The sequence below is a fragment of the Balaenoptera acutorostrata genome, chromosome 1 (genome assembly GCF_949987535.1).
Source record: "Balaenoptera acutorostrata chromosome 1, mBalAcu1.1, whole genome shotgun sequence".
Taxonomy (NCBI): Eukaryota; Metazoa; Chordata; class Mammalia; order Artiodactyla; family Balaenopteridae; genus Balaenoptera; species Balaenoptera acutorostrata.
This window is the reverse complement of record NC_080064.1, coordinates 68,014,265-68,041,459: the sequence shown is the minus strand read 5'-3', so window position 1 is coordinate 68,041,459 and position 27,195 is coordinate 68,014,265. Positions and strand designations below refer to the sequence as shown.

General features: G+C 40.3%; 1 protein-coding gene across 2 annotated transcripts in view; it reads right to left on the bottom strand.

Annotated features, from left to right (window-relative positions):
- Positions 1 to 27,195, bottom strand: part of AK5 (adenylate kinase 5) — a 251,823-nt gene that overhangs the window by 117,411 nt on the left and 107,217 nt on the right. For both annotated transcript variants that reach the window (XM_007191756.3, XM_057543927.1), the window contains exon 7: positions 1,805 to 1,895. In XM_007191756.3, the coding sequence (XP_007191818.2) occupies positions 1,805 to 1,895 (91 nt within the window). The remainder of the gene's footprint in view (positions 1 to 1,804; positions 1,896 to 27,195) is intronic.

Here is a 27,195-nt window from a genome sequence, read left to right as displayed (position 1 = left end):
ATCTTAAACATATACGATTTTTATGTAAAAAATTTAAAGGAATTGAAAGCTATTCACGTGGAGGTGATATGGGAGCAGTGGGGCAGCTGAGATACTGCAGAGAGAGGATTCAGGAGAAGGGAAGAGCCAAGGGAGAGAACCTGGGGGCTGCCGAGTCATAGAGCAGAGGCCACGGACATGGCTTGTTTAATTGACTGAGTCACCAACATTTACAAGCTGGGAGATTCCACCTGCTGGTGCAGGTTTCTGTTTTCTCTGGAAAGAGAGAAGGATCCAGCAACACTGGCCCATTCCTTAATGGCACAGTAACCTGGGGCTGTGAAGTGGTTGCCTCTGGAAGGGGAGGTATGGCTTATTTCTGGTTTACCACAGCCCTCCTGGGTTCCCTTCGCTCACCAGGGCTGTTACAGGTAGAACAGGTTTACTTTAAGGCTGGAGCAGAACCCAATTTTCAGGGGTCTTGGAAGTGGAAGGGAGCTAGGGGGAGTCGAGGCTGTGAGCACAGACCCCTCTGTTCATAAGCTCGTAGTTGTAGAGAGGAAGGAGTGGTCTTCTGGAAACCTCTGCTATGGGCCAGGCACCGTGCACTCTACCAAGGGGACATGAAGAGGAAAAGACACAGTTTACTGAACTGCCCACAAGCCAGCCCAGCTACATCACTATAGGACGAGGCTACTTTGGAGAAATGCTACTTGAGAGCTATAAAGTACTGGGAGTTCTAAAGAAGGGGCCACTTAAATCTTCTCCTCTGCTCCACCGTTTGGAAACTGAGGGTATCTAGCCGACAGATATTTGTTGTTAGAGGTCTAAAGGAATGTTCTAAATGAAACATTAAAATGAAAGCACAGGTGTCACAGCAGTTTTCAGAGCAGTGGTACTTTTGTTTACATGATCTTACATGCTTCTCAACACTCCCTCTTGCCCTGCAATAGGCCATCTTTCTGTATATATCACTGGAAAATGAGGCAGGCGAGTTTACATCAGCTGTCTGTGCTCTGCGGGTCTGTCCAGAAAGACTACTGCCTTTTAAAAAACTCTGTCTTTCTTCGAACCTACTCGCAGTGAGCTTCAAATACGGCTTCAAACTTTTAGGTGTTTAGCCTTTTTCTTTACAGCCCGGAACTTTTGGTCTTTATTCACTGAGGCCACAACTGAGAAGAAAGGTGAGGACTGAGAAAGATTTGAGAGTCATCCACGTAGAATTGATGGTTGAAACCAGGACGGACAAGGAGCTGACCCAGAGAAAGAGTAAAAGAGAGTGAGAGAAGGGTCAAGGGCAGAAATGTGAGTACCGCCTACTTAAAGGGGTATGATTACCCTGCACGATTGTCCAACATCAAACTTCTAGACATAGGAAGAGAAGGGGCAGGGCCACAACAGGGGCTGTGGGTGGGGATGGGAGCAGCTATCACACCAAAGAGGAGGCTTTTCCCAGGTGGCACAGGAGAGACATGTATGAGTTAGGGAGTTCTGGAGAAACTGTAACTTCTATTGTTGCACAAATTGTGGGTTAGATCAGTTTTTTAAAATTATAGTAACAGAGGTCCTTTGCTACATTGTGACTGCCTGCTAATTTGCACGTGCAATGACTGGAAGAAAGGCAGTAACTGTTAAGAGCCAGATGTATGGCTCTTTTCTATGTTGTTTTGTGCCTATATTTTTAAACCAGAAGGTGTAAAGACCTGAGGACAACATCATCCTTACGACCTTATGGCAGTTTGTTGAGCTCCAACCTTACTACAAAGCCCTAGACGCTTGGCAGGGGATCAGGGTATACCGCAGCCCAAAGGACACAGTGACTTACCTGCTGCAGCCTCTTTGTTTGGAAATAACTTGCTGTCAACTGCCATGCTGATGTCACAGAATACCTCATCCTCGTCTCGGTCGGCATCAAACTGGGAGAAATCAGGACAGACAAGTTCGGAACGTGAGAATACATAAATTAATTCATTCCAAAATATAATGAACATGCATCACACAACTTTATCTCTAATGAAGCAGGACAACAGGAACTGAGTCTTTAATCAGATATTTATAGGGCTTTTCAAGCCCAGACCTCATATCAAACAGAGAGGGGTGCTAGGGAGCAAGTGTACAGTCACTCACGGTTAAGAAAATTGTGTAGAATTTTCTTAATTTCTAAAACAAGCTTTGGAAAAACCCATAACTTGTGCTTTTCTGGCTCTTAGTTTTGTTTTGAAATCCTCCCCACCGCCGCCTCCTTCATGAAAAAATATTTCTAAACAACAGGGGCATAGATTTTCTAATTTATTGTTAAAAAAAGAAAAAAGAGACCCTCAAACCAAATTTTAGCTACTATACAAATACTATAGATGCTATTCTATAGGTATAGTCTACAGACACTATAGGTTTAGATGTAACAAAAATTATGGATTCAAATATTTTACCATTCTCTAAAATTTACAAAATTTTAAATATTAAAAATGTGGTTACATTTATAAATCTTCTATTTCCCAAGTTGTTCAGTGGTTTTTAAATATTTATTTATTTGGCTGTGCTGGATCTTAGTTGCAGTATGTGGGATCTTCACTGCTGCATGCGGGGTCTTTAGTTGTGGCATGTGAACTCTTAGTTGCAGCATGTGAGATCTAGTTCCCTGACCAGGGATCGAACCGGGGCGCCCTGCATTGGGAGTGTGGAGTCTTAGCCACTGGACCACCAGGGAAGTCCCTCAGTGGTTTTTAGAAATACACTTTTGTCTCTTTGGTTTTTTAAAATAGGCTTACTGAGTTATAACTGATATACAATAAACTGCATGTATTTAAAATGTACAAAATTATAAGCTTTGACATCTGTATACACCTGTGAAACCATCATAAAAATCAAAATAGTGAACATCTCCATCACCTCCCCCCAAAGTTTCCTTGTGCCCCTTGGGAATCCCTTCCTCCTGCCCCCCCCAATCAGGTAATCATTGATATGTTTTCTGTGACTAGAGATTACTTTGCATCTTCTAGAATTTCATGTAAAAGGAATTGTACAGCATGAAATATTTTTGTCTGGATTCTTTCACTCTGCACAATTATTTTGAGATTATTCAACTTTATTCCTTTTCATTGCTGAGTAGTATTCCATTGTATGGATATACTATTAATTCCATCCTGGGTATCTTTCATCTTGGACATTGTAGTTTTTATCCATAGATTTTTTTAAAATTTATTTATTTATTTATTTATTTATGGCTGTGTTGGGTCTTCGTTTCTGTGCAAGGGCTTTCTCCAGTTGCGGCAAGCGGGGGCCACTCTCCATCACGGTGCACGGGCCTCTCACTATCGTGGCCTCTCTTGTTGCGGAGCACGGGCTCCAGATGTGCAGGCTCAGCAGTTGTGGTTCACGGGCCCAGCTGCTCCGCGGCATGTGGGATCCTCCCAGACCAGGGCTCGAACCCGTGTCCCCTGCATTGGCAGTCAGACTCCCAGCCACTGCGCCACCAGGGAAGCCCCTATCCATAGATGCTTGATTTGAGTCTTTAAAAATATCTATGTCTCTATTTAAGGTTTTAAATACATGAAATACCATTATAATAACTTCTAATATCTTTCTCTACTAATTCCCACAACTGAGTTGGTTTTGATTGATTTCCCCCATTATTATGGGGCATATTTTCCTGCTTCTTTGCATGTCTGGTAATTTTTTACTGGATGCCGGGCATTGACAATTTGACCATGTTGGATGATAGGTGTTTTTGTATTTCTATATTCTTGAGCTTCATTCTAGAATGCAGTTTAGTTACTTGGAAACAACTTGATCCTTTCAGGTCTTGTGTTTAAGATTTGTTGGACTGGACCAGAGCAGTGTTTAGTTTAGGGTTAATTATTCCACCCTGTTGAGGCAAGACACTTTGAAGTACTCTACCCATTTCCTTGTGAATTAAGGGATTTTCCAGTCTGGCTGTAGAAACAGGCACTCTTCTCAGGCTGGTGTGAGCCCCAGCTACTGTTCCTGTTGATCCTTCTGGGTGGTTTTTCCCTCAGCTTTGGGCAGTTTGCTCATAGGCATGCCCTGATTAGTACTCTGCTGGATGCTGGAGGGGAATCCTCTGCGGATCTCCAGAGTGCTCTCTCTGTGCATCTCTGGTACTCTGTCCTCTGCAATCCAGCCACCTTGGGCCTCTTGCACTCTCAGCTCCATCTCCTCAACTCTTGGAGTCTACTCATCTCCACAAGGCTTCCTTCTCCCTGCACTGCAGCTGGAAAGTCTCCAGTAATAAGCTGGGGGCAATCACAGGGCCCATCACGTTTGTTTCCTTTCTCTCAGGGAATCACCTCATTGTCTGATGTCCAGTGTCTTAAAATTGTTTTTTTTTAAAAAATATATATTTTCTTTTTATTTATTTTTGTTTGTTTCATGGGAGGGAAAATACAGTCTCTTTTATTCCATCTTGGTTTTTAATCTTAATTATTACCTTGAAGATATTTGAAAAGATTTAAGTGATTTTTTCCTTTATATATTTTTCTACTGAAGTGCTTCATTATTTTTAGTGAGAGGAATTTAGAAGCCCAGATTAGGACGTTATTACCTAATCTCCCCTTACACAGTTAAAGCTCATCGTATGGTGCTTTAAAGTACTTTCACTATGTCACATCAGCCCATGGGAAAGGTGAGGCAGATCGTCTTGTTTCTACTTTACAGGTGAGGAAATACCTACTCAGATATTATGACTTTCTCAAGTCAAACAGCTAACAAGCAGGAGAAGTAGGACTTGCACTTAGGATGACCGACACTTTCCATCCTATCAGGCTACATGTGATCATCATAGTCAGACAAATATAGCCCTGCTGCTCAAATGAGTGTTAACACAGCCCTTTTGTCTAAATGCAAGGGGGAGAAAAGCAGATGGTGGTTAGGGCAGATACGAGGGGACCACCAAGGCAAGATGAGTGCCACCTTAATGCACTGCTTCCCACACCCATAGACCATGGCTGGTTTTTTTCTTTCAAAATGTCTGTCAGCTATCATCAGTAAGGGGTAAGTTCTACTAAGAGGGGGTTTGTTTCTATTTTTTTTCTTGGGCTTTTGAAAGATGGGTGGCAGCATATCATTTTATAGATAAAAAAACATAAGCTTATGTTTTAGCCGTAGTTCCCCAGAAAACAGAACCTAAGGCAAAACTTGTAGGTTAACACTTTATTGGGGGCGTGCGTACGCATGTAACCCCAGGGCAGTAAGTTTGAAAGAAAAAGGGAAGTGAGACAAAGAAGGAAGCCAAGCAAGTGTAAGGTGGCATGTTATTGATCTGGGCCCCAGCTTCACAAAGTCACAGCTGGTCTCCAGAAAGGCTAAATGGAACCAGTACCTCTCAGAACAGTCTGAGGAGGGAGGTAGGGAGAGGCATGTATATGCTGTCTTTTCAGTTTCCTGCTTCCATTGGTCCAAGTTTTCCTTATGAAGAGTTAAGTCCTCCCACCTCTTGGTTGTGTTTCCTAGACCCCGGGGTAGCCCCTGGGAAGCCAGATGCCATGCCCCAGGGAGTGGCAAAGCATCTGGATCTAGAAGGGCTGGAAGGTGCCCAACCCCCTGCAGGTCTGGTCTGGTTGGGCCTGGGAGCCATCTCTGCACAGGCTCCCACCAGGCTGGGGACGATGAAGCCCAGCCTTCATCCTTAAGAGGCTGGCTGGGTCCGTCAGCCACGCTGGAAGGCAGGGCATTGGTGGACAGCTCTTCGTTCAACAAGTGGCCGAGGCCCGGGGCACATGGGCCAAGTGAGTCAGGGGAAGCTTGTAAACTGGCTTAGGCAGCTTAAAACTCAACCAGAGCTTGATTTGAATTTCTGCTTTCCCTGTAGCAGCAGTCTGATCTTGAACAACTTATTTCCCTGTTCTTAGCATATATACAATGTGATTATTGTGAGGACTAAAGAGATGGTATATTTAATACCTCAATACAGAGCCTGGCGTAACTGCAGTCCTTCTTTTTCCTCCTTAAGGCTGAGGGAGTATCTTCTATAGACCTTTGATTGCTTCTGTACTTTGAACAAGGCCTGTGTATGCTACACACACACACGTGCATGCACTTTTTTTTTTTTTAAACTTGGGGATTGTGTAATAAGGAATACAACTGACTTTGAGATTTTCTAGGAGATATTCTATCCTCCAATTGATATGAACAAGGATATGTTCAGCTCTGGCAGACTAAAGTACTTAATTGTCCAATCCAAAAGGCAAAATGCAAAAAATAAAACATCATTCATGAAAGCACTCAACAAATATTTGCTGAGTATCTACTATGTCCTAGGTAAGTTCTTCAACTGACCACTCTTAAGTGATTGGACTACGAACAAGGAGCCCCAAGGAAGGAAGATGACACCCACACAGCCAACTCAACTCTGGGATTATACAGATGTTGTTGAAGCCCACTCACTCTTGCATCAGGACCACAGAATTTAACCTAGACTTCCTTATTTTCTGTAATATCCCACTTTGACAGCTCCAGGACTAGCATGGGACTCTTGTCTCTAGTCGTTTGGCAAATTATGTGGCAATACGGACCTTGGAGAGCATTCTGATTGAGTACTATCAGGACAACTGCCACTTAATGGACAAAGATCTTTACAAAATGGTAACATTCAGTGTTGGAGAGGTTGTGTGTATGGTGAGTGGAGAACTGGCTTTTCAATCATCAGACTTTTTACTTACTATTTGTTTTTGCACAAACCATACACATCCATGGTTCTCAACCAGGAATAATTTTGTCCACCCCTCCCACCCCTGCCCCAATATTTGGCAATGCTGGTAGATATTTTTGGTTGTCACAACTGGGAGGGGGGAGGCTACTGTCTAGGAACGCTGCTAACTACCTTACAGTACACAGGACAGCCCTCTCACAACGGAGAATTATCCAGCCTAAAATGTCAGTAGTGCTGAAGTTGAGAAACCCTCATCTACACCAAAGCATTCTCAGTTTTTGGGTTTCTAAATAGTGTTTTGAAACTCAAGTAGCAATGATCTCCTTCCCTTCCTTTCTCCCTCCCTTCCTTCCTTCCTTCCTTCCTTCCTTCCTTCCTTCCTTCCTTCCTTTCTTCCTTCCTTCCTACCTTCTCTCTCTTTCTCTCTCTCTCTCTCTGATTTTGACCTGCAAGAACCCGTGCTGTAAACGTCAAAATACAAAGGATAGTAGAAGTGATAATACTGCAGGGGTAGCATAGGTATAGGGTGATGAAGGTTCTAGAAATAACAGTTTCTATAGATCTCGTGGGTCAGAAACAAGCTTTGGGGGCAGATGTAACTGTATGCCACTAGGCCAGATGACGTCCAAGGTTGTTCCCAGCTCTGAAATTCTGTGATTAGGTGGGCCCTTTATCTTTTTGGTGATTGTTATTTAATATCTAGCAATCTTAACAAACCTCTTTTCTTATTCTGAGGGAAAGAACTCGCAGAGGACACGGTCTGCAATGATTTGTTTTATGTCATTTAATGTAAGAGGGCTGGGGAGGTCAATTGGAAATTTCAAAATGAGATGCTTACCAAATTCCCCAGTTCACTCACAACATGTTTTAAGTTGAATAACAAATGTTGTAACAGCTTTCAAAATCATACAAAATATATCTAGGTTAGGATAGGAAATTATAGTAGATTGAGCAGAATTAGGCACCACCTGAGGAGAAAGCAACAATGACGATTTGCAATTTTAATGGCAGAAATGAGTTCTTGTTTGTTTTCTTTTGGCTCTGATTTTCAGACTGCAAGAGGCTGCCCAGATCTTCACCATAGAGACAAGGCATTCTGTATTCTTAGCTCTGCTAGCTGGGAATGTTAGGTGTATAAAATATCCTAAAAGGACTCGAAAAGGAGGATAACAGTTCAGTCTTTCTAGATTCCACTTTCATTAAACTTAGCTCTGTCTCTTATATTTTCTCTGCTTCAACATTTGAAAAGGAAATAAACTGGCTCTGTTATTAGTATTGTCTCAGTTTTATATGTCCCATAAGTATCATTCTCTGAGCATCATACCAGCTTCTTCAACATTTTACTTCTCCCTGGTTTCCTGCAAGGGATTTCAATTAAGTATGCTCTCTACCACATGATTTTCATCATTTGCTACTGGAGATCTTTCAACATGCAAAACACTGGCCCTTCAAATCTTTTCTTTTATATGTCTCGAGACTTCCTTCTAAAGAATTGATTGGTTGGTGTCCTCTTTACAGTACTTTGTTTTCCTCCAACAAAAATTGGAGTTTGCACTAAAATAGTGATTATTAAAAAACTTGTGGTCCCGGGAGTGAAATCTGTAGTTATGAGCGATGGAGTAATCACAGTTTATATTATTCTGCAGAACTGTGTTTCTAAAGCTTCATAATTAAACACAAAATTTGAAGAGAAGCATCGAAGTAGATTTGGTTGGGGGTGGGGCGGGTAGGGACAGCATTCTGTCTGGGAAAGCCAAATCATGTAGGTGGTGGAACAAGGATCTGAATCCACATCTGTCTATATCGAACTGCCAAGGCTGTCAGGATCAGCTCTCAGCTCCATGGGGCAGCCATAGATCTTAGCTGGGCTCTTGCAGAACAGACCAGAGTTAAAGCCCTAAAGGAGTACTCTCAGGACAGACTGAAGCCAAGCCAAGCCAGGTCCAGATGCAATAGACTCAAATATTCTTGATCTTGTTTTCCATTTTGAGGCCATACTAGGTGATTTTATTTCTCTGTATAATATGCGTACCCTGCCAGATGGATGTGTCTGTTGGCAGAAGAACCTCTCTGCAGGCTGGCCAGGAGCATCGGAAGGAGCAAGGACAGGCAAAGCTGACCGCAAGAGGCGGAAGATGTCCCAACTGCAAATAGAGCTCTCTCTCCCGGTCTTTAGCTTAAAGTTATCAGTTTCACAGGGAAGCTGGCGACTGCTCCTCCATCCTCTTTGTCTACTGTTGACTCTAGTTGTACCTTCCCAGTAGCCTTCTACAACTTAAACAACCCTGCCCTTTAGTTTCTTAAGAGGACTGAAGTCATCTAGCGTGGATTCTGTTTTTCTCCTCTCATCACCACTCAATCCTTCCTCAGTAATCAAAGAAAGAGTAGGCCTACCCTCCTTCTAAGAGCCTCTCTGGGGTTGGAGAGTAGATTTCTGGTTGGGGTCCATTTTCTGTCTAGCACTTCCTGTAGAGGCTGCTCTGGTTTTGCCCCAGGGGTTCCCTCTCCACCCGCACCCGAGGCACAGCCTTGGCTCAGCTGCTCCTCCTCACGTCCCAGCCAGGGCTTCAGCCCTGCCCCTGACTGGGGGGCAATGTTCCAGACTCCTTTCCCGGAGCTCCTTACTCTGGTTGTCTCATTAGGGGATGGTGGATCCAAAGCCAGACCGCCTGCAATAAGAGGGGAGAGACTAGGTCTCAGGACTTGCAGAAGGTTGCTGGGAAGAGTCAAAGAATAAAGAATCCAAGTTGGTGGTGGAAACTGGGTCTGGAACAGTTTTTGAGCCGAAGGGTATGTGGCTACAGTAGCTGAGTTTTAATACTTTGCAGGCTAAAGTAGAGCCCTAGAGCAGACATTCTCAGACTGAGCAATGTCCAGATAATGAACCGATATCAAGTGCTCAATATTTTGCTCATGGATCTGTTGGCACTATGAGAGGACAATTTTCAGGTTAAGTTGCTCCATGTGGCATCTTAAAAAAAAGCCAAACTCCAGAAACAAGAGAGTAGAATGGTGGTTGCCAGGGCCTAAGGGGTGGAGGAAATGTGGAGATGTCAGTCAAAGGGTACAGATTTCCATTATAAGGTGAATAAATTCTGTGGATCCAATATTCAACATGGTGACTATAGTCAACAATACTGTATCATACACTAGAAAGTTGCTCAGAGAGTAGATCTTAAATGTTCTCACCACACACACACACACACACACACACACACACACTGTAATCATGTGAGGTGATGGGTGTGTTAACAACCTTATCGTGGGAATCTTTTCACAACATAAATGTGTATCAAATCATCTCATTGTATATCTGAAACTTATACAATGTAATATGTCAATTCTATCTCAAGCTGGAAAAAAAAGTAAAGTAAAATTAAGTTGCCACAGAAAGCATATATATAAAAGGCACAGATATCCTTTTTATTCTTTTTGGCCTTGCGTTGAGGCTTGTGGCATCAGTTCCCTGACTGGGGATTGAACCCGGGCTCTTGTCAGTGAAACTACGGAATCCTAACCACTAGGCCAGGGAACTAATTTTTTTGGGGGGCGCACCACGTGGCTTGCAGGATCTTAGTTCCCCAGCCAGAGATCGAACCTGTAATTAGTCTAATGGAGGTGTAGCTGAAAAAACCCCTTATTTTAGTACATGTGAACGGATTTAATATATTTTTAAGATGATACTACTAAATGATGCGTTGCTTCTCACTCAGAAGTTAATTAAAGAAATAGATCTGCAGCCCAGCAAATAGGTTGATACAGTGGATTTTGTCAGATAAGAAAAGTTTTAGAATATGTCTTAGGATCAGGATGGATCTACAAGATGCAATTCAACTCAGTAAAGATTTATCGAGCACCTACTTTGTCCCAGATATGCGCTGGGTACTGAAAGTACATGAAAAGAAGTTAAATCATGTTAGGTATTCTGTAATTATTAAGGCACAAACAAGGATTAAAATACTTTGAAAAGATTTGATAAAGAAAAGTTACAAGAAGAAAATGGAGGAAAATAGGCAAGATATACTCACTGTAGACAAGAATCACATCACATGGTTCCTATATTTCCTCTACCGCACCTAGCAGGGTGCTGAGCCCAGCAGTTAGACAACAAATACTTGTCAGACTCAATTAACCAGAAAATTCAATTAATTAAAATACCCTTTCCCTTCCTATTTTCTCTTTTTTCCCTCTCCTCCCAGCATTCCAGCAATTTGAGACTTTATAAAACTACAAGGTGCTGGCATAAAGATTTAAACCTCTGCCAAGAAATCATCCAAACTAAAACTAGTTAAGAGCCTCAGAAGTCAAATTTCAGCCTCGTGTGACATTTGGTACCTTTCATAATTACAGGCTCCGTTCTCTCTAGTGCTCAAGTGTCTCCTCTGTAGAGCCCTAAGTGGTACCCTGGAAGCCTGAAAAAACCACTTGCTGCCAAAGCGCCAGATGTGTGACTAGGGGCTAATTTAGGCCTCAGGAAGATCAGGCTCATTCTTTCTTTCACTAATTTTTTCCTTTCCTTTTTTTCCCCCAGTTGAGATGCTTCATTCTTTTATTTTTAAAAATATCTCAACAGCGGTGTTGACTTTAACAACCCTAGCCAAATGTGGCCAGTTCATAATTACCTGGGAGATTTAGTGGAGATCAAGTGGAATCAAAGAGATCAGCTCAGAAAAGGAAAAACAAAGGGAAATGTATCTTGCAATGTCAACACGGGACCTTAGGATGAAACATATTGCTTACAAGCAGAAAAAGAGTTAGGATTTTAAATCAAATTCCTTTTTAGTTAATACACACTTTCTATGTTACCAGTACTGAGAGATTGTCTCTCTATACAAATTTCTTTAGGATGGCATTTAACACTGATGAAAACAGATTTTATTGGAGTAGCCAGCAATTGTTCTGGATAATAAAATAGCTCTTAGAAGAATCGTGCTAATGTTTCCCCTTGTTGGAGACATCGACAAGAAGTATTATAAATATGACTTTGGGGAAATAATTTAATTTAATTCAGTCAAATATGGCAGTGCCTTTGCCCTCATGGAGTTTAAGGTCTATGTTGAGAAACTGATAAGTAAATCGTTAATAACAGTTCCATGCAAGAAGGGCCTTGATGGGGTGTACATGGGGTGTCCTGGGGGCTGGGACTGTGCAGGTGGGCAGTGTGGGGTTAGGGGAGGGTCAGAGAAGGCTTCCTGGAGAAGCTGATCCATGAGTCAAAGTCTGAACAAGTGAGACTAAGTGAAATGAAGAAAGGAAAGGAAGGGCATTTCTTTCAGTGACAAGGAATAAAGGTATGAAGGCCACAGTTTCTTTGAAGAAAATAAGGGTGGCTTTGCCTTAAAATGTTGGGATTCACCTTCTGAGAAGGGATTGGGTGGTGATGGACCTTCTTGCTTCCTGAAGTTATTTGACAGCTTTCTTGGGGTTTTTGATCTGGTAGCTGCTTCCTCTACCAGAAATCCCTGGGCATGTGCATGTACTAACTGTGTGCTGGGCTGTGTCCACAGGAAGGTGACAGATGAGTTCATGGGCATAACAGTAGTTACCATTTATTAAGCACTTACTATCTGCCAGGCAATAGGCGAAGCACTTTGTAAACATCTCAATAACACCCAGAACAACCCGAGGTGTCACTCTCCCAAGGAAATAGTTAACTCAGAAAGGTAATACTTATTTAAGGTCAAAACTGGTGCAGAACAGGGCTTGGGTATGAACTCTGGTGTGTCTTACTTTTGTCTTACTATACTACACGTGTGCTCTTAAGAACTAAGCTACTTAGGTCTGTGAAGAATAAATCCTATGCAGTTAGTTATCCCACATTCATTTCTTTTTTTCTTTTTTTAATTGGAGTGTAGTTGCTTTATAATGTTGTGTTAGTTTCTGCTGTGCAACGAAGTGAATCAGCTATATGTATACATATATCTCCTCCCTCTTGGACCTCCCTCCCACCCATCTCACCATCCCACCCATCTAGGTCACCACAGAGCACTGAGCTGAGCTCCCTGTGCTATAAAGCAGGTTCCTGCTAGCTAGCAATTTTATACATGGTAGTGTGTATACATATTTTTCCCCTCTATTTTTAGTTTTAAGGTCATTTCCAATTTCAGAGCCATTTAAACAACCATCCTCATTTTCTCCTTTATGCACTAACCCCAGGTTTAGTACTTTGTGATAATGTGGTTAGTACCAAGTTCCCCAAAAAACAATCTGGTCTTTGTTTCAGAGTAATTAACTTATTAACAAGATGGCTATGGTTTGATGGTAAAAAGTAATTAAAAAAAAGAATGGAGGATTATTTAACAATTTAATAGCCATTGGGCCCTTTGGATAATCCAGCTACTTTGTTCCAAGTTTTAGGAAAAATATAAATGAAGCAAGAAAAAAAAATAAAATTATGAGAATGGAAATCAGATTTATAATAATAGGATTTATATTTAGGTCCATGGACAGGAGAGGAATTAATGTGTAAATGGATAAAAAATCCCTATAAATTCTTCTGATGCTGACTTTATGTGGTTTTAGCTGACTCAACTAAAAGGATGGTTACTCTTCACATTCCTCTGCTAAAGTCATTAGACCATTGACTAGAAGCAACATGTAGAAAAAGAGATTACTTGTCATCCATAAGCAATATCTATATTTTATTTGTTGAATTTTGAAGTGGGTCATCTAGAAATTCCGTTGGCCACATATCACTCAACCAATCTTGCACTCAGCAAATTCAAATCATGTGTAGCCCTGGGTTGATTCTGTTGGGTAAGTATGGTATTGATAGATCTTTAAGGCAGTAGCTGAGGTGGGTGGCTAGAGAGGATGAAGATGAGTGAAAAAGGGGATACAGATGCAGAACATGCCTCTATCTCATCCCATGGAAACTTGTCCATGTGTGTCCTGCTTCACCTTCTCCATCACTTTTGTTTGTTTGTTTGAGGCTAATTTTTGTTTAATTATTCCTCTTTTTCATTTTCAGATACACTTGAGACCCTAGAAGAAATCCTGTCTAGCCTCCCGTAGATATCAGCAATGAGAGATTCTGTTCTATGAAGGTGTGACTTCCCTCAAAGATGAAATGAACATAGCCTCTGAAAAGTGATTAGCCTCTGTGCTGTCTCCAGCCAAGTCTGCTTCTCTTTATGATTTATCTCTGCCATCGTGGACATGGTGAACTTCCTCCTAAAGGGGCTGGGAACTGGTAAGTTTACCTAAGGTATAAAAGGTGCATAGTATTTGCAAAGCAACAGACTTCTCCAAAATTTTATAGACAGCATTCCACATGGTACACATGGGACGTGCCAGTGGAGACCAAAGCCAATGAGAATCTGTTAAGAGCCTCAGGACAAAAAGCTGAGCCTGAGAAAACCAAAACTAATGTCAAGTTCAAATGCAACCTTTAGGCTCATAGACTAAGGCAGCTTTGATTACACAAAAGCAAAGGCAAATATATCAGCTTTTACAAAATGATGAAGTGACTTTGTAGGATATTTAGGAAATTTATCACATCCTGCAAGACCTCTTGCAAGCTATTGGAAGGTTCTCATAGATGGTTTTCATTTACTCAACAAATATTTGAGTACCTAACATGTGCTGTGGGTGTGGTATGCAAAGATGTTTTACTCCAGTATCACATAGTAGAATAAAGAAGACTGCATTTTCGCCTGTTATGAATGTCCTCTCCATTAAAGGTAAGTGAGAAAATGACACTATTGAGTGTGTGGAAACTTGTATTAATTTATTCATTAAAAACACATCTTGTGCACCTACTATATGCCATGCTTTGGAGGTTCAGTGCTCGGTAAAATAATACTCTTGCCCTTGAAGAATTCATTGTCCAGTGAGGGGACATTCACTTGAACCCTAACATTAATATGGAATAAAGGCAGTCACAGAGCTATAGAGAAATGTACATGGGAGATCAGAGGAGAAAGGAGGATTAATTGGTCTCAGAGAGGAAAGGGGGATTAAGAAGGATGTGTGGGTAGATGGGATTTGAGGATTAGAGAAAGTGTCAGAGGAGATGAGGGCATTTGAGTCCCAAATATTTAGGACCCATAAATATTCTTGTCTGGGTTTGTGGCTGCCCCAGATCTAATAAAGATATTCGTCTTTATGTGACAACAATTTAGGAATCAGAAAACACGCAGCCAGATCTACACAATTCTTTATCTGGTTGGAGAATTAGGTTTCTCAATAATGTCAGTAATAATTCATTGTTTTGCTTTGACCACAGGTAACCCTCAAGGGAAATGATAAGGTGTAGAGAAAGACTCTTAAGCTAGATCACCTGGATTCAAATCCTAGCCCTACCATTACTAGTTGTGTGACTTTGTGATTCTCTAAGCCTCTTTCCTCATCCATAGAAAGGTGATAGCCATAGTGCCTACATCACATGGTTGTGGACTGCTAAAAGGGTTAAGTAAGAGAATCCATTATTACTGTAGAGCTTGGCACATAGTAAATCTCAAAAAGTGTTACCTATTACTATACTAGGGAGTAGCAAATGGTTGTCTATGTAGAATCACATTTCCTGGAAGCATTTAAAATGGGATAAATTCTTTTAAGTCCAAAATGATTTACATCTCTTTCTGACAACTTCTTAGGTCTCATCATTGCTTCTGCTTTTTAAAAATCTCCCTGGTTGTAAATCAACTATACGCCTATAAAAATTTTTAAAAATCAATAAAAATCTCCCTGGCTTACATTTATTTTATAAATATCATTATAACATTGATAGAGGAAATAAAAGCCACAATAGCAACAAATCACCCCAATCTGTGCCTCACTTTCACTTTTCCACAATCTTTTTTGGACCAAACGTTCTGCAAGTGAATAAATGAATAAATAAACGAATTGTGATCTCAACGGTTCTGTCTCAAAAAGAAGTATAAGGTATCATAAAAATCATGCCCTAAGAACTAGGCTACATTTCTGTGTTTACCCCGAAAGCTGGGAATAACTGTAACATAAAATGATTTCCTGAATTTTAAAATATTTAAAAAGAAGTCCCATCACTATTTCCTGGTAGAAAAGGCAAAAATGGAAGATTGAGGGCAAAGTGATAAATTTGGAATGAGAAACTACAGCAATGACGTTGATACTAGCACCAAAACAGGTTTCCACGGAGTATAAAAAACAGTCCTTTGGCCACTAAAAAGCCATTTCCTTTTGGCATAAAATCGTGACCTACTTAGCGGTCTTGTCAGGAGAGTGAGAATCATGATTATGAGTGTGCAGATTCAGGTTCTGCGTTTCCCTGGTCGCAGTGAACACAGCTGGACAACAGCCGAGGGGGTTAAACATAATCCCCTGAGCACACACTGAAGAGAAAGCAATACGAGTTCTCTATTTAAAATTCAGATACATAACTTTTAAAGATTTGTAAGATACTTATAAGCCAGATACTTATCTCACTTTAAGATAATATTAGTATTCATTTAAAATGTGTTATTTTAAGTTTTTCTTTAACATGTCAAGCGAATTACAGAGGAATGTGGCTTAAACTTTAAGTCGCTTAGCTTATAAACGGCACAGAGCAAACCAGTAATTACCCTGAAGAAGAGCAATGCCACTCATTAGAACGGCCCCAAATGTGTTTGATGATTTCCCCCATAAGATTTCATGAGAGTTTAAGTCTGGACACTTGCTCCTTGGAGGAATACTGAAAAATAATTAACATCCATTTTAATCTCAGGCCGTCTAATAGTATTCATGGTATTTTTTTTTTTTAAATTACCAACGTGATTTTTTCTTTAAATTTATTTATTTATGGCTGTGTTGAGTCTTCGTTTCTGTGCGAGGGCTTTCTCTAGCTGTGGCGAGTGGGGGCCACTCTTCATCGCGGTGCGCGGGCCTCTCACTATCGCGGCCTCTCTTGTTGTGGAGCACAGGCTCCAGACGCGCAGGCTCAGTAGTTGTGGCTTACGGGCCCAGTTGCTCCGCGGCATGTGGGATCTTCCCAGACCAGGGCTCGAACCCGTGTCCCCTGCATTGGCAGGCAGATTCTCAACCACTGCGCCACCAGGGAAGCCCAATTCATGGTATATTTTTAACTGCAGCCAGGCCTAAACCTAAACAACCAATTTAGAAGGTATAATTATATATTTGCTTATTCAGTGGTTAATCTATCACATAGCAGAGACAAAAAGACTGGGAATCTTCTAGATATTTCAACCACTCTGCATGTTCCAAGGATTCTAAAATTTCTTATTTTATTCAAGAACCATCTTGGAGTTGATATGCCCGGCCTTTTAGAAGGAGGGAGGCGCAGCTGGTAGTTCCATCTTTTACAAGGAAAACGAAGCCACTCTGTGAAGCTATAAATGACCCAGGGTCAGTGGTTTTCAATATTTGTTTTACTCTATTCCACCTTCCTCATTTCTGAGCATTAGGTATAATGAAGAGGTTAAGAGTGTGAGCTCTGATATCACACCAGCTATGTGACTCTGGAAAACACATCATCTCACTTTCTGCAGGTGTAAAAGGGGGGTAATAACAGTTCCTACCTCACAAAAATAATCCATGCATAGTGTCTGCACATGGCAAATGTTTTATAAATGCTAGTTACTATTATTATCTATTTTTTATTATCTGGTTTTCGGTGTCTTTCCTGTAGCATCTATCCATTTATTTACCCACCCATTAGCTATTAATTGAGCACCTACTATGGACAGACACTGGGCCACATCAACAGCCTGAGGATGTTTTGATTTGAAGAAGGTCCTGAGAGAGACCAATATATATACCAGGTTGGTAAACCCCTCCCCACCTGCTGAGAGTGTTGGCTGCTAACAGCTTACCCCCAGACCCTTTTCTGGAGGACTGCTCTTGGCTGACAGGTGCTGCCTGGAAGCAGCCCCCTATCCCCTGGGCCATCTCTGTGCAATTCTCTGTACGGAGCTGCTGGTGAGATCAGGCTGAGTCTGGACTGCTCCTGAAATTTTTAATTTGTATCTGCCTTCTTTCCCTGCCTTCCCCGGTTCCCCTCACTCCATGACAGGTGTCTTCTGAGAGCAATCCCTCAACAGACCCTCTCAGAAGCTCTGCTGCTGCAGAATCCAACCCAAGACAAAACATGCCCATGTACTATTCATATACAAATATTGATAATGCAGCTTTCAAGTAAATATACCAATAATGATTAACCACAAATTTCTAGAACTTCTTTAAAATACACAGGTAAAAATAATCTATTGTTCTTCTAAAGGGATTGAACATGTACTTTTAAAGTATTCTTATTAAGGCTTCACTCTGCCTTTTTAAAATCTTAGCTTTCTTAGAATTTCCTCACTTTTAAACCAAGAAGTCATGCTGTAAAATGGATATAAAGTAAATAGAACAAAAATCTTATTTATGAATTTTTAAAAAACATTTTGGGGTTTGTTTTTATTTCTTACATTCTTTCAAAACTGGAATAAAGGCCTTCTTTTTTGGATGGGTTGGTGATTTTGATCATCTCTCTGGCTCAGTGTTTATTCCCATTGATATTTTTTCTTTTACTCTTTATGAGTGATCTGGGTTTGTCATTCTGTGTAGAAGTTGGTTGTTAGCTTCACAAGTTCTGGGCTCTACACGCTCACCTAAGTGTCCAGTGTTACAGTTTTATCAACTGTTTAATGACAGTGGTAATGAGCCCCTCAAGACACATACAGCAGTCTGGCAAAATACAAGTTTCATATAGTGAAACGTGCTCTGGTCAAAACTTTCACATCTCTGTTTTATAAACTACGACAGATAATGAGGTTATGAATAATTATAGATGAGTGCGTGGTCTAGGCATTTCATCCTATTGGAGATCACGTTATATCAAAGAAGTTTTTTGTGAAACTAAGCATAACTGATTGTAACCGGGTATGATATTCAGACAAGAGCAGAATGCACTTCTTAATATTCTGCAAGTGTCCTTTCAAACAGCTAACTATCCTTTATAACTGGTGATTCTTCCCCAAACCACAGAATCACAGGGTTATATCAGACCTCGAGTGTCCAGCTGAGGCCCAATTCTCACTCGAATTCACAAAGACCCATGTTTGAGGTCTGCCTGCCATATAAATCATCCTCTTTTAAAAAAGAAGTTTAGAGGAACTGTGGTTTCAAAATAATGATAATTGTTAAAATAGTAATAATTTGCAATTATTTTACCTCCCCAATTTCACATTAATCACTTTATCAATTTCTTTAAAAAGGTAAAATTGTATTCATTTCCTCTATCTTCCTCTTTTCTGTAGTCTTCTCCCTTCTCACTGCGTCCTCCAGTCACTTTTCTATACTTTACTTACATAATTCAGCATTTCTGCTGCACCAGGCAATCTCTGTGCCCCAGATAATGCCACTTTTTCTCCTTTCTTCTTTCGTATCAGTGAGGCCCAGAAATTCTTCTTGTGGTAGCCATAGATTCATCCAATTTCTTTCCCAGCATTTGGAACAAGAATTTGCAAATATCTTTCCCACATGTTTCAAAATTGAACATTACCATTCCTTCCCCATCTCCGCCATTTTCTTCTCTCAGGAGGATGTGGTCTTGACTTTCACCAATACTGCATCACATCAAAATAATTCTACAGTGTCCCTCTGGACATCAGAAAATCATCCTTAGGCTATCTAGCTTAAATACATGGCAGGCGTCCAAATACAGTCCATTGCAACTCAGGCTTTGGTTTAGTCAAAGAAGTCAGTTACTGTAATCAATGCCATAAACTTTACACATCCTTAATTATGCTATTTGGTTATCACTGAGCCTTCTATTTTCCAGACAGGATAGTTCTCATTCCCCGAGCTAGCTCCTTTTCCTTCCAATCCTCCAGCTCATCTCTACTTTCTGCCACATTCTCTGATATTCTGAATTTGCTTCCTTAATCTGTCGTCTGGGACTCAGCCTGTCTATTGAAACAGCAACTCTTCTGGTCACCCCACCAAAAACATCTTGCTGCTTGGCCATTCTCCTTTAGGCCAAGAGGAGAAAGCTCAAGACTCTGATCAATCTTCTTCTTCTTTTTATTAAAATAGATCTCATCCTTCCCACACTTTGTTTTCAGTAGTGCATGAGTTCTCTTAAATGTCAGGTGTTATGTAGCTGACAAGATTTAAAAGTATTTCTCCCACATTTCATTCTAAATTATCAGTTTCCCATACATGAGGAACGCTTACTGTGAAAAAAGAAAGGTAAGATGCAGAATATTCTACATGGATTTTGGGTTACTCTGAGACACTAAAGATTTGGCAGCAAAGGCTGTACCTGAATGCTGAGAACAGCTTACAGAGAGAGAGAGAGAGAGAGAGAGAGAGAGAGAGAGAGAGAGAGAGAGAGAGGGAGAGAGAGGGAACGAACAAGAGAGTAAATGATAGGGGTGGTGATCATCCAGAAGAGAATACACAGTTTAATTTTCTCCCTAAATGTAGCATATAACAGGGACAGGGCATCTCTGATTCACTTTTCCTCCCCTTTAATGACAACCATCTGCTAATCTAGCAGCTTGACTTATGCCATAAAATATAGACATCACCACGGAGATCTTTGAGGCTGGTCGGAAGAAGCAATGAATGCCCAACCCTCGTGATAGTCTGTGGGCAGAGTTATGGAAGATGAAAAACGTCATGGAGTGGAATAAGGGATTCAAACCTTGGGCCTGTTAAGGCCCCATTTATTTATGCATATGACAATGGAACTTTTAAACAATGTGATTGTTAATGTGCCATTAGGTCAGAACGGATGAAGAACCAGTAATGCTTGTTCTTGTTTAAAATGGCAGGATAATCAGAAAATAAGTAGCTTGGAAATCAGTGTTAGAAAAAGTATCCAGGTGGTGGTTTTAGCAGCCAATTTTAACCCAGAAATCATGGTTTATCTTGCTTTAAGCAAACATTTAATGATGGAAAATCTAGTCTTAAGCAAAAGATAAATGAGGGGATTATTATTTACTTTTCAAGCAACTTGATTGTTCTCTAAAAGTGCAACTAGGCAGACACGCCAGGTCCTGTTAATTCTCAGCAGAATGTAACTGATTTTGAACAAGATACAAGAGGCTCATTCTGGCTCCATTTTGCTAATAAACTTGAAGTGTGATTTGGGATGTGTCTGGTTACATTTCTTTACCTATAAATGGAGACATTCTGGGTCGAGTCAGTAGTTTCCAACTTGCGAGTCTCCCTGGGGTTTCAGAAAGCAGTGCTAAGCATCCACAAGTTACTTTTCTAGGTATTTTGTATTTCAAAATACCTAATGGAGTTTGTACTTTTATTCACAAAAATTCTCAAAGAGCCAACTAACACCTTGAGTTTATTTGCTTGCCCTTGTTAACTTGGTAAAGTAACAGTAGTTAGCTCATGCTAGTCAAAGGCTCTGATTGGTTGTAATGACATTCTAGAAATTTCCAGTGACAGGATAAATTAATTTTATTTCTTTAAAATTTATTTTATTGAAGTATAGTTGATTTACAATGTTGTGTAATTTTTACACACACATTCTTTTTCATATTTTTTCCATTAGTTTATCACAGGATATTGAATCTAGTTCCCTATGCTATAAAAATAATTTTCAAAGTTCCTTGGAGGTGTAAATATTGTGACTCTCTAAGCTTTTCCATCTGTAATATTCTAATATCTTTCCTTTCCATTGCCACAGCCATTGTTACAGTTAAAATCACTTTCACCCCCTAACTGGAATATTGCAATAACTGCTTAATTCTTCGCCGACCTCTGGTCTGGTCTCCTGATCGTAGCATCCCACATACCACCACCAGGCTGATCTTGCCTACGTCTTGCTCAAAAATGTTCAGGGACATGTTATTTCCTATGAAATAAAGTCCACACTTGGCATGGCCTCTCCAGATTGCTCCTTCAGAATTATTCCCATTACACCTCCCTTTTAAAATACAAATTTTGGGACTTCCCTGGTGGTCCAGTGGTTAAGAATTCGCCTTCCAATGCAGGGGACGCAGGTTCGATCGCTGGTCAGGGAACTAAGATCCCACATGCTGCGGGACAACTAAGCCTGTGAGCCACAACTATTGAGCCTGCGCACTCTGGTGCCCGTGTGCCACAGCTAGAGAGCCCGCGTGTTGCAACGAAAGACCCCACATGCCTCATCGAAGATCCTGCGTGCTGCAACTAAGACCCAACGCAGCCAAATAAATAAATAAAAATAAATATTAAAAAAAATATACAAATCTTAACGTTGCTGCCAAGTTGGTTTGCTACTGGTATGGGCTAATTGTGTCCCCCAAATGCAAATATTGGAGCCCTGACCTTCAATACCTTAGATTGTGACTGTTTGGGGAGATAGGGCCTTTAAAGAGGTAAGCAATAAAAATGGGGTCGTTAGGATGGGCTCTAATCCAATATCACTGATGTCTTTATAAGCAAAGGAGGTTTGGACACAGACAACACAGACAGAGGGAAGACCATGTGAGAAAAAAGCAAGAAGGTGGCTATCTTCCACCTACAGAGAGGTCTCAGAAGAAACCAAACCCACTGACACCCTGATCTTGGACTTCTGGCCTCCAGAACTGTGGGAAAATAAATTTCTGTTGTGCAAGCCACCCGTTCTGTGGTATTTTGTTACGGCGGCCCTAGCAAACACTATCTGTCTCACCATCACATCTGAGCTGTTTGCCTTTGCTCCCACTTGCCTCCTGTCGTGCCCGTGGGAAAGGCCTCGGCACCCCTCCGCTCACTGCCTGCTTCTTCCCACTGCTCGACTCGGCCTCCCTTCTCCGTGAGCTGAAGGCCACGTCAGACCATCTCTTCTCTGAAGTCCTGAGGCTTTCCAGTCCGTTACTTTTATTTAGTACTGGGAATATGATGCCTTACAGTGTTGTCATTCTGAATAAACCACAGACTCATGGAAGGAATGGACTGTCTTACAGATCCTATATTCCTTCACAGAGCCTAAAATAATTGATTGGGCTTTACTGAAAGGGCTCGGAGATAGCGAATATCAATTGATTTATAAAAATTAATCTACACGTATTGCCAGGAACACAGCTATTCTATTAAGCAAGGTTATGACTATTCCAAATCTTTTTTTTTTTTTAATTTATTTATTTTTGGCTGCGTTGGGTCTTCGTTGCTGCGCGCGGGCTTTGTTTCTAGTTGCGGCAAGCCGGGGCCTTCTCTTGTTGTGAAGCATGGGATCTAGGCGTGCGGGCTTCAGTAGTTGTGGCTCGCGGGCTTCAGTAGTTGTGGCTCGCGGGCTTCAGTAGTTGTGGCTCGCGGGCTTCAGTAGTTGTGGCTCGTAGGCTCTAGAGCACAGACTCAGTAGTTGAGGCACACTGGCTTAGTTGCTCCATGGCAGGTGGGATCTTCCCAGACCAGGGCTCGAACCCGTGTCCCTTGCATTGGCAGGCAGGTTTCTTTTTTAATTTTTTTAAATTTTTAAAAAAATTTTTATTTTTTAAATTTTATTTATTTTTTTATACAGCAGGTTCTTACCAGTTATCCATTTTATACATTAGTGTATATATGTCAATTCCAACCTCCCAACTGGCAGGCAGGTTCTTAACCACTGCGCCACCAGGGAAGTCCCCAAATTTTTTTTAAACTTAAAAATAATGAAATCAAAACAGTACATCCACACAGTTAAAAAGAAAAAGAATATGTTATTGTAAGGCTTAGTGAAAAAGAGCACTCTACATTTTCTTGCAGGTAAAACACATTTTTATTTTAGATGTTTCTTCTGGAAGTTATTGCAGTTATGAATAATATAGTTATACTGCTATTTCATGATTTATCAGTTTTAGGATTTATCTCTCACACCTCTTTGCACCTCTTTATTGTTGTGATCTCTCAATAATATTAGATCACTTTTCCTTTAAATAATTAATGCTTTCTTATGCATCTTGCTCCTGTCCTGTGGTGACACTATTTTCTCCTATTGCTCTGAAGACGTAACTAGAATATTATTAATGTTTTCTCTCATTTCCTGCATGTCTCCATTTCTTCCAGATTCATTATTTTCTGTTGTTTATACTGCACATGCTTTCATGCTGGAAACTCTCCTCAAAATTCTTTTCGGTCGGAGTATTTTTTAAAAATTTTTTATAGGAGTATAGTTGACTTACAATGTTGTGTTAGTTTCAGGTGTACAGCAAAGTGAATCAGTTATACATATACATATATCCACTCTTTTAGATTCTTTTCCCATATAGGTCATTACAGAGTATTGAGTATAGTTCCTGTGCTATACAGTAGGTCCTTATTAGTTATCTATTTTATAAATAGTAGCGTGTATATGTCAGTCCAAATCTCCCAATATATCCCTCCCCCACTTCTCCCCTGGTATGGTTGGCATATTCATGAGCTAGGCCATTTTGCCAAGGGACCTCTCAAATGTTAGAATATCCTTCATTGGGGCCCATTAGTTTCTCTCGAGAGGTGTGACTGATCTCTAGCCAGAGGAGAGGGTCTTGACCACTGACGCAGTGCACAGGGCAGGGCAAGGGTCCATGGTCTAACGACCTTGTGGCCAGGCTCTCAATCCACTTTCAGCCTATATCTCACCTTGGCTGCTGAACTAGGTGTTATGGGCTGACTTGTGTCTCCCCAAATTCATATATTGAAGTCCTCATCCTCAGTACCTCAGAATGCGACTGCATTTAGAGATAGGGTCTTTAAAGAGGTAATCACATTAAAATGAGGTCATACAGGTGGGCCCTAATCCAGTATGGCTGGTCCTTATAAGAGGAGATTAGGACACAGGTGACACAGAGGGAAGACTATGTGAAAACCCAGGGAGAAGACGGCCATCTGCAAGCCAAAGAGAGAGAGGTCTCAGAAGAAACCAAGCCTGTGGACACTTTGATCTCAGATGTCTAAGCCTCCAGACCTATGAGAAAAAAAATTTCTGTTGTTTAAGCTGCCCAGTCTGTGGTACTTTGTTATGGCAGCCCTAGCAAACTAATATGCTTGGTGTGTTTCATCTTGAGTTTTTCCTGGTTTATTTCTGTGGAGAAGAGCTCTCAGAATTTCTCCTAGGGGGAGGGCATGGGTAATCATGGTCTGTTCATGGGAATCAGGTGGGAGGAGACAACTCTTTTTCAATAAATGTCTGTATTTGGTGCTGAGCTTATCTTTATGTTCTGCCATACCTGGTACATCCAAATCCTGAACTTCTCCAAGGCCTTGCTTTTTCTTGTTCATAACCTCCTTTTATACAATTTAAACTGTGACTTCCTTCTTTCCTGTTAAATCAGTCACTTGTATCCCTCCTGCCTTCTGTTTTACAAAAATTTATTGGACTTTCTTAGTCATGGATGGCCTCTCCTGTTATCATTGTCCTTGTACTTTGTACATTAAAAAAATCCTTCCTCATCACTTTACTGGACTCTTGAGATGGAGAGGAAATAAACATGAGTAGGTCAACTAACCATTCTTAATCTAACTCAAATCTTTACTTAAAGCTAAAAATTGGAAATAAAAGCTATTTTCAATTAGTTACTTAAAAGCAGGATTAAATGTAGTAATGGTTAAGTCTTACCTCCGATTAAAAATATTATTTACAATTGGATCTTAAATTTTATGATTTCCTTTTATGGCTATATGGATAGTGTACCTAAGGATTTAAAATGGAATAAATAATAGTTATACCATGTAAAAAATAGGGCATAATGCTGAACCAAATTTGATCTCATTTATAAATAATAAAATTAATACAGCATAAATTACAAAACAACAAATATTTAGAGTAGTTTTATTGTAATATGAATTGACTTGTGTATTATAGCATTTTAATAATGTGCATTGTTAGTACCCGGAATAAAGAGTATATTCACCAAAATCTGTTAATAGATTACTATGAAGTAGGGTCTCGATGCTCAGGACAGGGCAGTTTAGCTCTTCTGTCATGATATTTTAGATATTCTGTTTTCATAAAATTAAACTGAGATTTTTACAATGCGTAAGTATGTGCTTCTGTTTTTGTTCCCCTCTATTTGACTCCTAATAATGGATATTTGGACCAAACTTTACCTAGTTAGGCTTCAAATTACCTCTGTTTATTAAGCAGCCACTAGACTTTATTTTCTCTTCTGAATTATGTGGTATTAAATAGGTCATTAAAGGATTCCGAGTTCCATTTCTTGACTGGTTGCCTTTTACAGGAATATGTGAAATGCCAACATTTTTTGCATAAACAGTTGTTAAGGAAGGGGGGGTAAAATGATGATAGTCATTATGGATTCCTGAATGTGTGTATTACTTCTAACCCGCTCAGAGAATTACTGTTTGATTTCATATTTACATTCTGTACAAGTCCTTGGCAAAACACTGCCTTTGCAAGTTAAAGTTAATTTTAAAAATTGCATTTTTCAAATGTTATAGAAAGATAAATGTGGAGCTTTTCTACCTAAAACTGCAAATATTTCTTTGCCTTTATGACCCTTCTGAATGTGTTCACAGAGTGTTTTCTTGGCATTTTTAAAAACATATAATCAATGTGTCATCACATTTTGCAATCATTTCTCCTGTCACACACGGATCAGGTACCGTTCTTGGTGCTCAACATTTATCCACTCATTCAGCCCACTAACATCTCTATGAAGTAGGCACTATTTTCTCCTCATTTTACACATGAGGAAATTAAGGAACACCGAGTTTAAGAGTTTAACCTTACTGTTCAACACCTAGTAAGGGACAGATCTGCACCCACGCAATTCATTTCCACTAATCTATACTTACTCTCACTCCATGACTACTGAATAATCCATAGTCCTGCTGTTCATCAATTTTTAATTATTATTAGTGCCATGATTACGTACTTTTAGAAGAATTACTGCATAAAAGGGGTGTGCTCATTTTGATTGATGTTGTTCTACACTTTGAATTGGCTTCCATAGCGATCGTTGGGCATTGGCTATTTCTAGTTTCCCTTAAGAGTCAAACAGACTAGTCGAAAAAAGTTTCCTATTCCTTTTCTTCCTTTTTCTTCTCTTTCCTTTCCCCTTTCCTTTGTTTTCTCTTTTTCTTTTCCTATTTTTCTTTTGCATTCCTTCAGAGGCAGCATGGTGTGGTAGAAAGAACTTGGGTAAACCAAGATCTGAACCTCTCTGACCTCTCTGATTTATTTAACCTTTCTGGATCTCAGTTTCCTCATCTTTAAAACACAGTCAGCAATATCCACCTGGAGTATTTTAGTAAGGATGGGAAATCATATCTATAAAGTGTCTGCTGCAGTGCTTACTCAAGTAAGTTCTCAGTCAGTGTAGTAGCTATAATTATCATCACATAGTCCCAGTAATATTGCTACATAAAATGATAGGGTCATTTTGAAAGATCTTGTTACATAGTTTCAACTATTTTTTCATAATGATTGTATAAAACTTACATGGCTGCCTGAAATGTATTAGTATACACTACAGCTCTGTCAATGTAGAACTTCATTATTTTTGATAATTTAAATAGTTGTGAGGTGGCACTGCACATTTTGGTTAATCAATATTTCCTTGATTACCAGCCTAGTGTGAACATTTTTTTCCTAAATGATATTTATTCATATCCATCTGTAAATACAGGCTTGTTATTGTGCTTTTAGCTTTCTTTAAATGTGAAGTTTAGATGTGAAT